This window comes from Coregonus lavaretus (genome assembly GCF_964263955.1).
Source record: "Coregonus lavaretus genome assembly, chromosome: 18".
NCBI lineage: Eukaryota > Metazoa > Chordata > Actinopteri > Salmoniformes > Salmonidae > Coregonus > Coregonus lavaretus.
Genome location: NC_140005.1, coordinates 13,582,479 through 13,599,575, shown reverse-complemented (window position 1 = coordinate 13,599,575; position 17,097 = coordinate 13,582,479). Strand labels below are relative to the sequence as shown.

Sequence of the window (17,097 nt, the reverse complement as noted above, 5' to 3'; positions counted from 1 at the left end):
ATCTTTGCCCGCCAGGCACGCCGACTGCACCCATAAAGCATAAAACATGTGGGCCTTATGAATCATGATATGTGGGCTGTGAAAAAAAAAGTTGTCTGATACGGGCTGGAAAATCATTCTAAATAGTTCTCCAGATCATCAGTCTGTGTGGCTGTGTGTTTGTTCACTCCCATTGGCAGAGCTGTGACAACCAGGTAGGCGAGATATAAGCAAACGGCTCTAACTTCTCCGATCCTGTCCTAGAAGATTCCTGAAGGAAATTGTCTTACAATTGGACATTCAATCAAACTCAACACTAAAAACAGAGGATTGTGGAGTCGGAACAGAACCTACCATTCCCAGCCTGCAGTCAAAGCTAGTGTCCTCTAGCCAGCCAACTTCCCTCTATCTAGCGGGCTGTGCCTAAGACCTCACTTAGTTTATTTGGTAGTTTAGGAGTTTATTGGCCAGGCTGTTAAGTTCAGTTCATGCCCCAATTAACCCTGGAGTGGTCCCAATGAAGCCAGGCATCGACTACTGGAGGCAGGGGGAATCCTCTCCACTCTACTCTACTGTGATGTGCTGCTTTGTTTACTATCATTCCGGCCAATAGATTTTCTCCTGTCGCAGAGTCCCTGTGAAACTGTTTGGGAGCATTTATCCTCAATTTAGGACAGAGCTCTGCTATAACAGCAGCTGCTGCTCTGGCATTCCCCAACACGTGTGCACAGTCACCCACACCCACACGCACAGCTTATATAGGCCTGGCTACATACCACCGAGACAAGGGGAGGAAGAGATGGGAGGGGAATGTAACCCCCTAGGAGTTGATAGTCCTGTTACTACAGCTGTACAATCTAAACCATCGGAAGAGTCATGAATTTCTCACTAACCTAATCCAATTCAATCTAAAAAGGGCTGCACCACCATGCACGTCAACATTTTTTGCGGGTGACTGTCAAAAATATGTAATTTCTTCATTAGGCTTATGAGATTAAATACAGTCACTCTGAAAGTTTCTGCTCAACTGCAGCCAAACACAAGCTAGCATAGGCTAGTTCTAGTGGGAACTAACATCACATGAAATGATACACAGTATATGCTAGCTCTAGTGTTCAGCAGCATCAACATCAATCGACCTTCTCATTCACAGGTGCTCTGTCAATCCCTACCCCATCCCTCTGCTCTCTACCTCTTTTTCTACTCCCTTCATTTCTACCCTTGCCTAGCAGTTAGAGCGTTGGGCCAGTAACCGAAAAGTTGCTGGTTCGAATAGCTGAGCTGACAAGGTGAAAAATCAGTCTACGTGCCCTTGATCAAGGCACTTAACCCTAATTCACTCCAGGTGTGCTGTACTACTATGTCTGACCCTGTAAAACAACACATTTCACTGCACCTATCTGCTGTATGTGACAATAACAATAAAACATATTGCACTTGCAGGCTCAATACACTGAGTGTACAAAACATTAAGAACACCATCCTAATATTGAGTTATGCACCCCACCCCTCAGAACAGCCTCAATCATTGGGGCATGGACTTTACAAGGTGTCGAAAGCCTTCCACAGGGATGCTGGCCCATGTTGACTCGAATGCTTCCCACAGTTGTGTCAAGTTGGCTGGATGTCCTTTGGGTGGTGGACCATTCTTGATACACACGGGAAACGGTTGAGCATGAAAAACCCAGCAGCGTTGCAGTTCTTGACACAAACTGGTGCGCCTGGCACCTACTACCATACCCTGTTCAAAGGCACTTACATCATTTGTCTTGCCCATTCACCCTCTGAATGGCACACATACACAATCCATGTCTCAATTGTCTCTAGGCTTAAAAATCCTTCTTTTCACCTGTCTCCTCCCCTTCACCTACACTGATTGAAGTGGATTTAACAAGTGACATCAATTAGGGATCATAGCTTTCACCTGGTCAGTCTGTCAAGGAAAGAGCATAGTTCTTAATGTTTTGTACACAGTCCTCTCCTCTCTCCCCTTGTCATCCCTCCATTTCTCTCCTCCCCCATAACATCAGCCTCGACCCCTTTCTTGTCCTCTACTTCACTCATCCCTTCATGACCCCATGACCCCTGTCAGACCAGACAGGATGGAATCAGACTCATAAGAGGAGCACTACAGGCATAGACGAGACACACACACTACATGGAAAAAACACATACAAGCACATACACTCAAAGTGGCACACGCTAGAAGTGGCGCACGCACACACACACACACACACAAAAACCACACTTCACGCAAAAGACAAAGAGATTGTTTACAGACAATCGAAACACACACAGAGATATTCACCAACTAATATATTTCACTTTGTGATATGCCCAACAGCAGTTAACACAGACAGACACACACACCTGTTTCCCTTTATCCATGCACATTCTTCGAAAATGCCTCAGCTGCACTTCTTCAGCTCTTTAAAAACACCCAAAACACTGGCAGGTGACAATTCTATGCACAAGGACGACTTTGAACAATTTCCACTGAACATTTTACAAAAACATTTACTTGAACAGTGCAGATGTAAAGTTTGGTAACATGATGACGGCACCAACAGCACAAACCGTCATTCTCTTACAAAACGTTGCATCTTGGTATTGGTATTCCAGACGCAGCAGCTACTCTTCCTGGGGTCCACACAAAACACCAACAAAATACAGAACACCAACAGACAGGAACAGCCACACACATTTAAAATAAGAACAAAACATCTACCCTGTTCAAGCAAATGTGTTTTGTAAAATTCTGTGGATATTTTTAAAAGTCGTCCCTGTGCATAGAGTTGTATGGTTTGTATAACTTTGCAATCATTGGTTTTGGTTTTACATACATTTGAAAGTGTAAAATCTGAGTCTCAGCATCACTCCATCACCGTGGAATTGCCCTATGTCATTTCACTGACAATAGGCTACATAGAACAACTGACATAAGCCTACATAGCCTATTTCCCTAGTAACTCCAACTGACAGTAGGCTACATAGAACATCGGACATATAGACATAGTCCCGTGTAGCTCAGTTGGTAGAGCATGGCGCTTGCAACGCCAGGGTTGTGGGTTCGATTCCCACGGGGGACCAGTGTGAAAAAAATGTATGCACTCACTAACTGTAAGTCGCTCTGGATAAGAGCGTCTGCTAAATGACTCTAATGTAAATCTAGGCCTGCCTAGCATATCACCCCAGTAACTCAAACGTTTGTGCCATTCTCCAATACAGAGAGTAGATAGGCTGTGTGATTTACACTCTGGTTAGGAACAGGCTTGAACATGTCTCTTAAACATGTCTCCTCTGTTTTCCATCAGGTCTCTCACTCAGTCTCTCTCTTTTATCCTTCATCCGTCTTCCATCACCATGTCTCTCTGTCTCTCTTCCATCCTTCCACTACCCCCCTTCCTTTCATCTCCGGCTTTTCCAGTCAAACTCATCATGTCTTCCAGATCAGGAGCCGTGCCTCGTATACACACAGGCACCCACCTGCACACACACACAGAGAGTGAGAGAAAACCCCACAGCGCAGCCCATCATTTCCCCCAGTTTCTTCCAAGAACTTAGTGAACACTATATAGTGCAGTGAGTCAGTAAAAACTCTGCAGCCCCACAGCACAGCTCAATCAAACCAACCCTCCCCAATGCATTGTTACTGGAAGTCTTTCTTGCCCAGTTTCTTCCAAGAGATCAGTGAGTGTTGAACCGCTTTGCACCGTAAAGGAGAGGAGAAGAGAACCCTCCCGCCCCCCCAGCAATAACCCACTCAGAGGTTGACGGTCGCCACACTGACAGCTGTCACGGCGACTCAGGGGCCGGTATCCGGCACTGGGTTTGGGGGGGGGGGGGGGGGGTTTCAGACTCCAGAGAGCCAAGAGGGGCCCCGTCCTGCACCCCATAACCCAGTCACACATCACGTGACACGGCCCACCGGCCAATGAGAGGAGAGGGAGGCAGTCAGGAGACCGAGTGCCCGCCCGCCAGCCTGCCCTCATTCGTTTGTTCTCTGGTTCTCTAGATTACGATCCCGTCATTTAAAAAATAAGTTTACGCGTGGATGCACACTGGCCGCTTGCTCCCATCTCCTGTGACTGTGCATGCCATGGTTGTGGAAGGCATAGGGAGGGTGAGTATGGAGAGGGACGAGGTTCAGCCTGGGCTACAGCATACTACAGGTAAGGGTTAGGGAGGGGGAGGGAGGGGGAGGAAGGATGGGGTAGGGGACACCCTCCCCTGTGCTCCTTACTGTACTATTGACATAAATAAAGTGATGCAAACTGGTGACCACTCCAATTTGCATACTGCCCCAACAGACCCATAGATTATGCAATCTATATTGCACTCAACACTGCCCTTTCCCACCTGGACAAAAGGAACACCTATGTGAGAATGCTGTTCATTGACTACATGTAGCTAAGCATTCAACACCATAGTGCTCTCAAAGCTCATCACTAAGCTAAGGACCCTGGGACTAAAACACCTACCTCTGTAACTGGATCCTGGACTTCCTAACGGGCCACCTCCAGGTGGTAAGGGTAGGCAACAACACATATGCCACGCTGATCCTCAACACGGGGGCCCTTTAGGGGTGCATGCTTAGTCCCCTCCTGTACTCCCTGTTCACCCATGACTGCGTGGCCAAGCACGACTCCAACACCATCATTAAGTTTGCTGACGACACAACGGTGGTAGGCCTGATCACCGACAACGATGAGACAGCCTATAGGGAGGTGGTCAAAGACCTGGCAGTGTGGTGCCAGGACAACAACCTCTCCCTCAACGTGATCAAGACAAAGGAGTTGATCGTGGACTACAGGAAAAGGAGGGCCGAGCACGCCCCCATTCTCAACGACGGGGCTGTAGTGGAGCAGGTTGAGAGCTTCAAGTTCCTTGGTGTCCACATCACCAACAAACTATCATGGTCCAAACACACCAAGACAGTCGTGAGGAGGGCACGACTAAGCATATTCCCCCTCAGGAGACTGAAAAGATTTGGCATGGGTCCTCAGATCCTCAAAAAGTTATACAGCTGCACCATCGAGAGCATCCTGACTGGTTGCATCACTGCCTGCTATGGCAACTGCTCGGCCTCCGACCACAAAGCGCTACAGAGGGTAGTGCGTACTTCCCAGTACATCACTGGGGCCAAGCTTCCTGCCATCCAGGACCTCTCTACCAGGCGGTGTCAGAGGAAGGCCCCCTTAAATTCCAAAGACTTCAGCCACCCTAGACTGTTCTCTCTGCTACAGCACAGCAAGCGGTACCGGAGCACCAAGTCTAGGTCCAAAAGGCTTCTTAACAGCTTCTACCCCCCAAGCCATAAGACTGCTGAACAGCTAATCAAATGGCTGCCCGGACTATTTGCATTGACCCCCCCCTCCCCCCCAAAAAAAGAATTACGCTGTTGCTACTCGCTGTTTATTATCAATGCATAGTCACTTTACCCATACCTACGTGTACATATCACTAAAAATTACCTTGACTAACCTGTACCCATGCACATTGACTTGGTACCGGTACCCCCTGTGTATAGCCTCGTTATAGTTATTTTATTGTTGCTCTTTAATTTTTTGCTTTAGTTTATTTAGTAAATATTTTTCTTAAAACTGCATTGTTGGTTAAGGGCTTGTAAGTAAGCATTTCACAGTAAGGTCTACACCCATTGTATTCGGCGCATGTGACAAATAAAATGTGATTTGATGGCCCAAAAAGATGATGATGATAATAATAATAATAATAATAATAATAATAATAATAATAATAAGCCATTTAGCAGACGCTTTTATCCAAAGCGACTTACAATCATGTATGCATACATTTTTACGTATGGGTGGTCCCGGGGATCGAACCCACTACCCTGGCGTTACAAGCACCATGCTCTACCAATTGAGCTACAGAGGATGACAATATTTTTTTGTGCGGAAACACGCGAAACATCTGTGTAAACTGCAAGACATTTTTTGTAATGAGGTTGTCACAAAAGCAAAATTTTTCTAACGATGTGATACCAGGCCAAGTATCACGAGTAGTATTGTGATACCACAGGGTTTGCCCCCTCATATATACCGGAAAAAATTTAACCGCAACATGCAACAATTTCAGCGATTTTACAGTTCATAAAAGGATATCAGTAAATTGAAATGAATGAATTAGTCCCTAATCTATGGATTTCACATTACTGGGCAGGGGCGCAGCCATGGGTGGGCCTGGGAGGGCTCAGCCAATCAGAATGAGTTTTTTTCCCACAAAAGGGCTTTATTACAGACAGAAACACTCCTCTGTTTCATCAGGGTGGCTGGTGTCAGACGATCCCGCAGGTGAAGAAGCCGGATTTGGAGGTCCTGGGCTGGTGCTGTTATACATGGTCTGCGGTTGTGAGGCCGGTTGGACGTAATGCCAAATTCTCTAAAACGACATTCAATTCTCTGGCAACAGCTCTGGTGGACATTGCTCACTCCCTGAAAACGTAAGACATTGGGCTCCCGAGTGGCGCAGCGGTCTAAGGCACTGCATCGCAGTGCTTGAGGCGTCACTACAGACCCGGGTTCGATCCCAGGCTGTCACAGCCGGCCGTGACCGGTAGACCCATGAGGCGGCGCACAATTGCCCCAGTGTCGGGGGAGGGTTTGGCCAGCAGGAATTTTCCTTGTCACATCGTGCTCTAGCGACTCCTTGTGGCGGGCCGGGCGCCTGCAAGCTGACTCCAGGTTAAGCGAGCAGTGTGTCAAGAAGCAGTGCGGCTTGCCAGGGTTGTGTTTCGGAGGACGCATGGCTCTCGACCTTTGCCTCTCCCAAGTCCGTAGTGGAGTTGCAGCGATGGGACAAGACTAACTACCAAATGGATATCACGAAATTGGGGAGAAAAATTTGTAAAAAATAAGATTTAGACATCTGTGGCATTGTGTGACAAAACGTATCATTTTATTGTTCCCAGATCATGCCGTTTAATCAGCTTCTTGATATGCCACACCTGTCAGGTGGATGGATTATCTTGGCAAAGGATAAATGCTCACTAACAGGGATGTAAACAAATTTGTGCACAACATTTCAGAGAAATAAGCTTTTTGTGCGTATGGAACATTTCTGGTATCTTTTATTTCAACTCATGAAACATGGGACCAACACTTTTCTGTTCAGTATAAATGCATTATGATCTGCATTTTCATTGTTTCAGTAAGGGGAAAACACACTAGGCCTATATGAAACCATCTTCAGCCTACTCTTCAGACAACTTTACACACATAGCCTACACACTCTCCCTGCCTCCCTCACCTACACTCTCGCTCACTCACTCCCACACACACATCCTCCTCTCTCGCTCACTCACTCCCACACACATCCTCTTTCTTTCTCTCTCGCTCACTCTCACATCCTCCTCTCTCCCTCTCCCACACACATCCTCCCCTCTCCCACCCTCCTTTCTCACACACACGCACGCGCACGCACACACACACAGCCGTGGTATATTGGCCATATACCACACCCCCTCGGGCCTTATTGCTTACATATATCAAATAAAATGAATAATGACATGTTGAGAGTTTGATCCCAGGTCTGACTGAATGAGTCAACACTGCATTCCAACACTTATGCAAATAAAGCCTTACATCACTATGCAAACTCCAATGGCAGCAGGAAGGATGAGCGAGTCAGCTGTCGGTCCACCTAGCCTCAGCCAGGTTATCAACAATAGACAGTCAGCCAGTCTGGTTGTCAGAGAAATGCAACAGACAGGGAGAGAGGAGTCTAGAGGAGTGGAGTTGGAGCCAGCGCGTTGGCAGTAACCTGCCTGTCTATGAGACATTTATGACACTGTGTGCAACAGGTCGGCCATATTGGAACAACAGTCACCCTCCCATCAGAGGTCCTCTGGCCTCGGTTGCTACAGTCTCATAACTCATTGTTGAGCCTTATGGCATAAAGGGCTGTCGTGTGTGTGTGTGTATGTGCCTGTCCTGTGTGCGTGCTTCCATGTTCTTCATGTAGTGAAAGTCCTTGAAGGTAGTGTTCGACTACAAGGACTGCGTGAGCAAGCGGCCAGTTCGTCTTGATGGAGCACATTCAGTTCCAGCCAGGGAGGGACACTCGGGGAGTGTCAGTGTACTGTAGGCCTATTGACCATTCATTAGACAGGCCCTATCTGACATTATCCTTTTCCACTCATGAATCACAATACACCAGATCAGGCAACACAGAAGCTGCTCCAGTTTCAACTGTTCTGCCTATGGAAACCTGACCTGTTCACCGGACGTGCAACGTTGTCCCGGAACTGCTGCTTTCAACTCTCCCTCTCTCTACTGCACCTGCAGTCTTGACCTCTGAATGCTCGGCTATGAAAAGCCAACTGACATTTACTCCTGAGGTGCTGACCTGTTGCACCCTCTATAACCACTGTGATTATTATTTGACCCTGCTGGTTATCTATGAGCGTTTGAACATCTTGAAGAACGATCTGGCCTTAATGGCCATGTACTGTTATAATCTGCACCCGGCACAGCCAGAAGAGGACTGGCCACCCCTCAGAGCCTAGTTCCTCTAGATTTCTTCCTAGGTTCCTGCCTTTCTAGGGAGTTTTTCCTAGCCACCGTGCTTCTACATCTGCATTGCTTTCTGTTTGGGGTTTTAGGCTGGGTTTGGTATAAGCACTTTGTGACGTCTGCTGACAAGCATTTCGCTACACGCAATAACATCTGCTAAACACATGTACATGACCAAAACATTTGATTTGATGTAAAAAGGGCTTTATAAATACATTTGATTGATTGACAGATTGTTTGTAACTATGGCTACAGGGGAGAACACACCTTTATGGTCGTTAACTTTAAGACACAGGAACAGAGACAAAACATTAGCAGTTCAATGTTCCACTAGTCACAATGGAGAGAGATCAGTCAGACAGGCAACAAGGTCCCATGCTGGGAGCAGGAAAAAGGAAAGGGGTGTGGAGGGATACAGATTGGGTTAGGCCTACGTCGTCTGAGAGAAAGCTCCAGTGGAAGCGCTGTCTGCTACTGGAGCTCATGGGGAGTGGGGTGGATATCTGGGAGTGGGGTGGATATCTGGGAGTGGGGTGGATATCTGGGAGTGGGGTGGATATCTGGGAGTGGGGTGGATATCTGGGAGTGGGACCCCCTCCGCCACCACAGGCACAGATCAACTCAAAAATCAAATAAAATGTTATTTTCCACATGTGCCGAATACAACAGGTGTAGACCTTACAGTGAAATGCTTACTTACAAGCTCATACTGCAGTCGTGTGAACTGGGGCCATAGGAGGCATCTGGGGCCCTATGGCAATGAAAGCCTATGGGAGTGGGAGAGGAGCCTCTGTCCTAAATAAACCAAAGAAACTGGGCACAACACTGAGCTGTGTATACTGCAGACAGTTGTGTGAACTGGGGCCATAGGAAGGCATCTGGTGCCATGGGAGTTAGTAGAGGCTCTATAGGAGTGAGTGAATGAGTGAGGAGGGCCTCTCTCTACCATTCATCTCTTCATCCCAGCCTGAGCCCCAGCAGCAGGTCCCACAACATTTAAGTGTCTGCAGTGTGATGGGGAGCAGCCGGCTCCGTCTTTCTCCTCCAAGTTTGAAACCTGGTCCCCCCCACCCACCGCCACCTCTCTCCCCATGGTCTCCCAGCTGGAAAGAAAGAAAGAAAGAAAAGGAGGCAGAGAAAGAGAGAAATGATAGCGCATCCCTTGTTTAACCCCATAAAAGTCAGTGGAGGATCTTTATGGCCGACAGATGCTAAAGCAAACGTGTGCTTCTTCTTTCTCTTCCTTTTTTGAATGTCTCTCGCTCCCTTGCTTCTCCAAAAGTAAAGTTCTCCAAAAGCAAAAGGGGGTTCCGTAAAAGGGGGTTCCGTGGTCGCCTAGTATTGACCTGTGTGACCTCCCCCCTGCGTTGTCAGGGCAACGGAAGAGCTGAGAAACAGAGAGGAAGTCAGCCGGAGGAGAGTTATGCCCCAACACAGGCAGGATGAGGAGCAGCAGGCAGCCTGGGAGAGAGAGGGCTGGGCCGTTGACTGACACACACACACTTTCACAAACACACTCTCTCCCTAGCTCTCACACACAGAACTGCTCAACCCATCTTCCTGACCCAAATCATTGTTCACTCAGCAGGCGATACAGCCAGACTGTTGACACGCATACATAGTCATGTGACACTCTCTAAATCCCTTTACTGGACTCCCACTCTCTTTCAACAACTGAAACTGAGTCCCATGGGTTTGCGCGCACACACACACACACACACACCAACCTGGAGTCTCCCTTGCCCAGGTTTCCTCCGCCTGGGTGAAGGATGGTCTGGTTGCCTTCCATATCCACAATACATTTTGTGTTCAGGTCCTTTTCTGTGAGGGAGAGAGAAGGGAAAAGGTTCACGGTACTGTACAAACAATCAGAACAACCTCCAGTTGCAGGGTAGGTACTCCATCGTGTGGGCATCATGTGGGTACATCATCATGTGACTAGAAAGGAGAATAACCGTACACTGTTTACACTGTGGACCTGTATGGCTCAGTTGGTAGAGCATGGCGCCTGCAACGGCAGAATTGTGGGTTCGATTCCCAGAGCCACCCATGCGAAAAATTTATGCACACATGACTAAGTCGCTTCGGATAAAAGTGTCTGCTAAATGGCATTTGAATTCAATCACTTTTTGACAGCATCCCCTATGATTTAAACAACACTTTCCATTAGGACTGTCCCTGACTTTCAAAAATCTTGGTCGACCGAAAGCCTCCGTTCTTTCGACCAATCGATTGGTCGAAATTGTTAAACATGTATTTTTCAATTTATAGACACCCTAAGTTTTTTAATAAAATGTACTAAACTCAGCAAAAAAAGAAAGAAACTCTCACTGTCAACTGCGTTTATTTTCAGCAAACTTAACATGTGTAAATATTTGTATGAACATAAGATTCAACAACTGAGACATAAACTGAACAAGTTCCACAGACATGTGACTAACAGAAATTGAATAATGTGTCCCTGAACAAAGGGGGGGTCAAAATCAAAAGTATGTTACTCCACTCTTCCACCAAGGCACCTGCAAGATCCCGGACAATTCTGGGGGATGGCCCTAGCCCTCACCCTCCGATCCAACAGGTCCCAGACGTGCTCAATGGGATTGCGATCCGGGCTCTTCGCTGGCCATGGCAGAACACTGACATTCCTGTCTTGCAGGAAATCACGCACAGAACGAGCAGTATGGCTGGTGGCATTGTCATGCTGGAGGGTCATGTCAGGATGAGCCTGCAGGAAGGGTACCACATGAGGGAGGAGGATGTCTTCCCTGTAACGCACAGCGTTGAGATTGCCTGCAATGACAACAAGCTCAGTCCGATGACGCTGTGACACACCGCCCCAGACCATGATGGACCCTCCACCTCCAAATCGATCCTGTACGTCCTGTCTCCCTGTAGCGCTGTCTTAGGCGTCTCACAGTACGGACATTGCAATTTATTGCACTGGCCACATCTGCGGTCCTCATGCCTTCTTGCAACATGCCTAAGACACGTTCACGCAGATGAGCAGGGACCCTGGGCATCTTTCTTTTGGTGTTTTTCATAGTCAGTAGAAAGGCCTCTTTAGTGTCCTAAGTTTTCATAACTGTAACCTTAATTGCCTACAGTCTGTAAGCTGTTAGTGTCTTAACGACCGTTCCACAGGTGCATGTTCATTAATTGTTTATGGTTCATTGAACAAGCATGGGAAACAGTGTTTAAACCCTTTACAATGAAGATCTGTGAAGTTATTTGGATTTTTACGAATTATCTTTGAAAGACAGGGTCCTGACAAAGGGAAGTGTCTTTTTTTGCTGAGTTTTATGCATTGAGCTTGTCTGATGCTTAAAGCTAACTGTTTGATGAAATAGGACAAATGACTCAAGAGGGCGCCAGAGATCTAGATAACCAGAAGAAAAAAAACATAACCTGACCCAACTATTCTCTTTCCGCTCCTGCTGGCTTTCGCAGATTCTGTCATTACTCTACTGAAGTTGCCGGTAGTTGGCCTCACGAGGAGTCGGCAACCTTTCTCATGTGGAATGCCAATTTATCTTACCATTTCTACTGATCTGCGTGCCAGTTATGGTTTTCATGTGCACATTTTCATTTAATAACGTCTTCATATCTCAAAATCATTGTCATGTGGTTAATCAAAATTCTATCCAAATCTAAATGAAAATGATACAAACCTAAAAAGTAACTTCTATTGTCATTGTCAACTATGTAAAAATAGCCTACCTAAAGCCAACAAATAAAAACATTGCAGCTTGGAGGTAGAAAGTATCCTGATAAAAATAAAAATCCTATAAATCACATTGGCTACACATGGCCTGTCTGCAACAAACTTGAAACATTGTATCAACTATTAACTTGGGTCTGGCCTGAAGCTAGCGAACATGCAACATTGTATAAAATATTCTGGGCCCTCAGAGTTTCCAGCTCCAGTGAGCTCGGGACAGACAGCTTTAGGCTATTTGCGCAAGGGATAAGAAGCAGTGCTTGACTTGGGCAGGAGCTCACCGGAGCGGAGTACCGGTGCCTCAAATGTTCTACTGTTTGAGCTCCTGTTCCTCTTATAGAATATTAGCTCAAAAGTATTGTGGAGCTCCTGCACCTACAGTTGAAGTCGGAAGTTTACATACACTTAGGTTGGAGTCCTTAAAACTCGTTTTTCAACCACTCCACACATTTCTTGTTAACGAACTATAGTTTTGGCAAGTCGGTTAGGACATCTACTTTGTGCATGACACAAGTAATTTTTCCAACAATTGTTTACAGACAGATTACTTCACTTATAATTCACTGTATCACAATTCCAGTGGGTCAGAAGTTGACATACACTAAGTTGACTGTGCCTTTAAACAGCTTGGTAAATTCCAGAAAATGATGTCATGGCTTTAGAAGCTTCTGATAGGCTAATTGACATCATTTTAGTCAATTGGATGTGTACCTGTGGATGTATTTCAAGGCCTACCTTCAAACTCAGTGCCTCTTTGCTTGACATCATGGGAAAATCAAAAGAAATCAGCCAAGACCTCAGAAAAAGAATTGTAGACTTCCACAAGTCTGGTTCATCCTTGGGAGCAATTTCCAAACGCATGAAGGTACCACGTTCATCTGTACAATGCAAGTATAAACACCATGGGACCATGCAGCCGTCATACCGCTCAGGAAGGAGACGCGTTCTGTCTCCTAGAGATTAACGTACTTTGGTGCGAAAAGTGCAAATCAATCCCAGAACAACAGCAACGGACCTTGTGAAGATGCTGGAGGAAACAGGTACAAAAGTATCTATATCCACAGTAAAACGAGTCCTATATTGACATAACCTGAAAGGTCGCTCAGCAAGGAAGAAGCCACTGCTCCAAAACTGCCATAAAAAAGCCAGACTACGGTTTGCAAATGCACATGGGGACAAAGATCGTACTTTTTGGAGAAATGTCCTCTGGTCTGATGAAACATAAATAGAACTGTTTGGCCATAATGACCATCGTTATGTTTGGAAGAAAAAGGGTGTTACTTGCAAGCCGAAGAACACCATCCCAACCGTAAAGCACAGGGGTGGCAGCATCATGCTGTGGGGGTGCTTTGCTGCAGGAGGGTCTGGTGCACTTCACAAAATAGATGGCATCATGAGGAAGGAAAATTATGCGGATATATTAAAGCAACATCTTAAGACATCAGTCAGGAAGTTAAAGCTTGGTCGCAAATGGGTCTTCCAAATGGACAATGACCCCAAGCATACTTCCAAAGTTGTGGCAAAATGGCTTAAGGACAACAAAGTCAAGGTATTGGAGTGGCCATCACAAAGCCCTGACCTCAATCCTATAGAACATTTGTGGGCAGAACTGAAAAAGCAACTGCAAGGAGGCCTACAAACCTGACTCAGTTACACCAGCTCTGTCAGGAGGAATGGGCCAAAATTCACCCAACTTATTGTGGGAAGCTTGTGGAAGGCTACCCGAAACATTTGACCCAAGTTAAACAATTTAAAGGCAATGCTACCAAATACTAATTGAGTGTATGTAAACTTCTGACCCACTGGGAATGTGATGAAAGAAATAAAAGCTGAAATAAATAATTCTCTCTACTATTATTCTGACATTTCACATTCTTAAAATAAAGTGGTGATCCTAACTGACCTAAGACAGGGAATGTATACTAGGATGAAATGTCAGGAATTGTGAAAAACTGAGTTTAAATGTATTTGGCTAAGGTGTATGTAAACTTCCGACTTCAACTGTATATGGTAAAATAAGGTATACCACCAAGCCCTAATTCAAATGATGTTAACTGATGTGGCAAATGCAATGGAATGTCTTTTTTCTAATGTCAGTCGAGTTGAATCAACAAATCAAAGCACATATTGATGGATACACTTCCTGCTTTTACCTCCTCGCAATGACCGCCAGTCCACCCATTATGCCATCATTGACTTGAATGGGGAGGCCCGTTATATTCATTCCGGAGGAGAAGAGAACATGTGAGTCTTAAAATGTTTTTTTTTTTTTTTTTACAGTGACTGGAGTCATTTTGCTGGCAATTACCGCCATCCAAAATGCCATTACCGTCACAGCCCTAGTGTGTGTGTGTGTGTGAGGGGCATCATCACATGGGCCACACAGAGTTCACTGGTAGTACGGATCAGTGTGTGTGTTCATACACCTGCTAATCATGTTATAACCAGTTATGACTGTTCTATGACTTTCAGGAATAGCATTGAGATCTTCCTTTTCTCAAAGGAAATGGATGGAAGAAAAATATCTGAAATGAAATGCAACGGAGAAGAGACTAATATCCTGTTGGTATTCATCTCTCATCTTCCACCAGATTCCCTCCAGTACCAGCACATTTTCCATTGGCACTTTCGCTTTCTTCCATGCGGTAAGTGAAACAGCACTGGGCTTGGTTGGTGGTACAATGGGCATGACATCAGTGTGGAAATGGAAAAGCCATGTCTATGCTGTGACTGGGATGGAGCCGATGGGGCTGTTCTTCCAAGGCCTCTCAGTAACTCCTCTGCCGCCATGGGAACGTGGTCAGTTATGCAATGCTAGCAAATAGTCATTTCAAACTGACTCCCTTCCTGCCTTTGTCCAGCACAGCCAGAGACCAGCTAGCTCCGACTGCCACACACATTTATTAGAGGCCAAGGTTGAAAGAGAAATATGATGCCTTGCCATAACACCGGGGATACATTTCTCGAGATGTCAGTAACGCATAAACCATCATCAGTGTGAAAGATAAAATGAAGTTATGTTCTGATTTGTGTGGTTATTAACAATTCTATTACAGTTTATCTTCAAAGAAGCGGCTTCAGTCTATGGTCTGTTTTGGTGGGAATTCAATTCATTTGCAGACAGTGGGCTACTATCAAAATGGACAAGGATATGAGTAGTGGGGGATATAACTGTCTGAATGGGTACATACTGATTCTGCCCTGGGCTTGTTTCACTGCATGCTAAACCGCTTTGGATGGAGGCTACGAGAGCGAAAGCTAGTCAAGTTCCCCGTCTTGTGACCGATTTCTATGCTATGTGAGAAGGAACACGTGACCGCTACATTGTAGCTAGACAGTATTTTCTGCCTCAGTAGACTCCTGTACCTCCAGACATGTTCTCCCACGGCTAAATTCGACTTGGCACACACGGCTAAAATGTAATTTATTTCCCCCGAGCGGCATTCATAGCCCGCATTATAATTGATCGAATCATTTGAGTGTGCGCGCACAGATTCATTAACGGGAGGCATGTCACTGTGCATTCATTACCGCGGCTTATGTTATGAAAGGGTGACTACACATGTTCAGGCCGATCACATTAACTTCTTCCATAGGCAGCTAGTTTGTGTATTATGGACCAGGGTGTCCAAAACCATTTAGTACCGTGGATTTTAGGCCCGTTTCACAACAACTGAGCCAAGTGTCATGTCATCAATTTAGCCAGCTAATGTTACTCACCTCTCCTGTTCATGGGACGAACACGGACTGCGACCTTCACATTCGAGTCGTTGAGACTGGTCTCCCCCATTGTGTCCACTGTCTCGGAGATAAGTTACAGGTCCGCTCCGGTAGATTATAATGATCCCCAATGGACTCAAGTCGAAGAATCATCCAGAATCCTTGATATGTGGTGCTAGCTGCCTGGTCAGCCAGCTAGTTACAAAGGTTCGTCCTCATATATGGCACTTTCCATCATCACACAATGGCTTGCTACTAGGAGGGGAATTCTCTCTCCTTCTTCAGCAAATCTTCAATAAACGGCTGTCCTCCAGATCATGCATGTCCCGAGGGGTTTGATCTGTAAAATACAATCCAGAAAATGCGTCAATAAATGCTGAAAACAAGCAATAACTCTTATGAGCTTCACACTGGATCAATTTGATTGTCTTCCCAAGACAAGAGTCCACACATGACAGGTTAGCTGTTGGTGCTAATAAGGTCGCTAATAGTTGCTTTTGCGATGTACACGTCTTTGGCATTCACCTGTAAGCATTTAAGACTCAGCTAAACATTTTCAATTAAGTTAATTAACGCGTAAGAAAGCATATTCATGGATACCTTGGCTATGAGCTAACCAAGCAAAATTATCGTTCGTTTTGATACGCTAACACTGACATCTTGCCCTCGGAAAAAACTATTGTCTGTGTCTTCAAACAACAGAATGACAGCAACTATTGATTAAAGGACACACCCAACAAGTATACCTAATAACTGAATAGTTTATACCAAGATAGTTTCGATACGCAAACAACGTAATATATTTGCTTTGCGACCGAACCCCCTTGGCTGACAAAATTAGGTCGTTAGCGAGCTACATAGCTAATAATGCAATGCTAACTAGCTAGCCAAATAACTAACGGGCTGGGTCGAGGAACTCAACTTCGCGACATAGCTACAAGAAAGTGCTGGGGTTCAATATACCGGCTAACGACGCTGTTCCATGTTTTAAAATACACTCTTCTTCGGAACGGAAGTTCAATGGTGCTGTGTGGTTTCAGATTCAGTGTCAGATTAGTGTCTCCGTTCTCTTCGCCAAATGTTCCACCTGTTTGCCGAACAACTCCCTGTCTCAGCACCGTGTTCTATTCCGATGATTCTGTTGGC

The 17,097-nt window shown here is 45.8% G+C and overlaps 1 protein-coding gene across 1 annotated transcript in view; it reads right to left on the bottom strand.

Annotated features, from left to right (window-relative positions):
- LOC311145320 (kinesin-like protein KIF13B) overlaps window positions 1–17,080 on the bottom strand; it is a 59,049-nt gene extending 41,969 nt beyond the window's left edge. The window contains 3 exon segments of the mRNA XM_084181554.1: window positions 10,241–10,334; window positions 15,952–16,291; window positions 16,915–17,080. Coding sequence (XP_084037680.1) covers window positions 10,241–10,334; window positions 15,952–16,021 — 164 coding nt within the window. The 5' untranslated portion in view covers window positions 16,022–16,291; window positions 16,915–17,080.
- Between the last annotated feature and the right edge of the window lie 17 nt (window positions 17,081–17,097).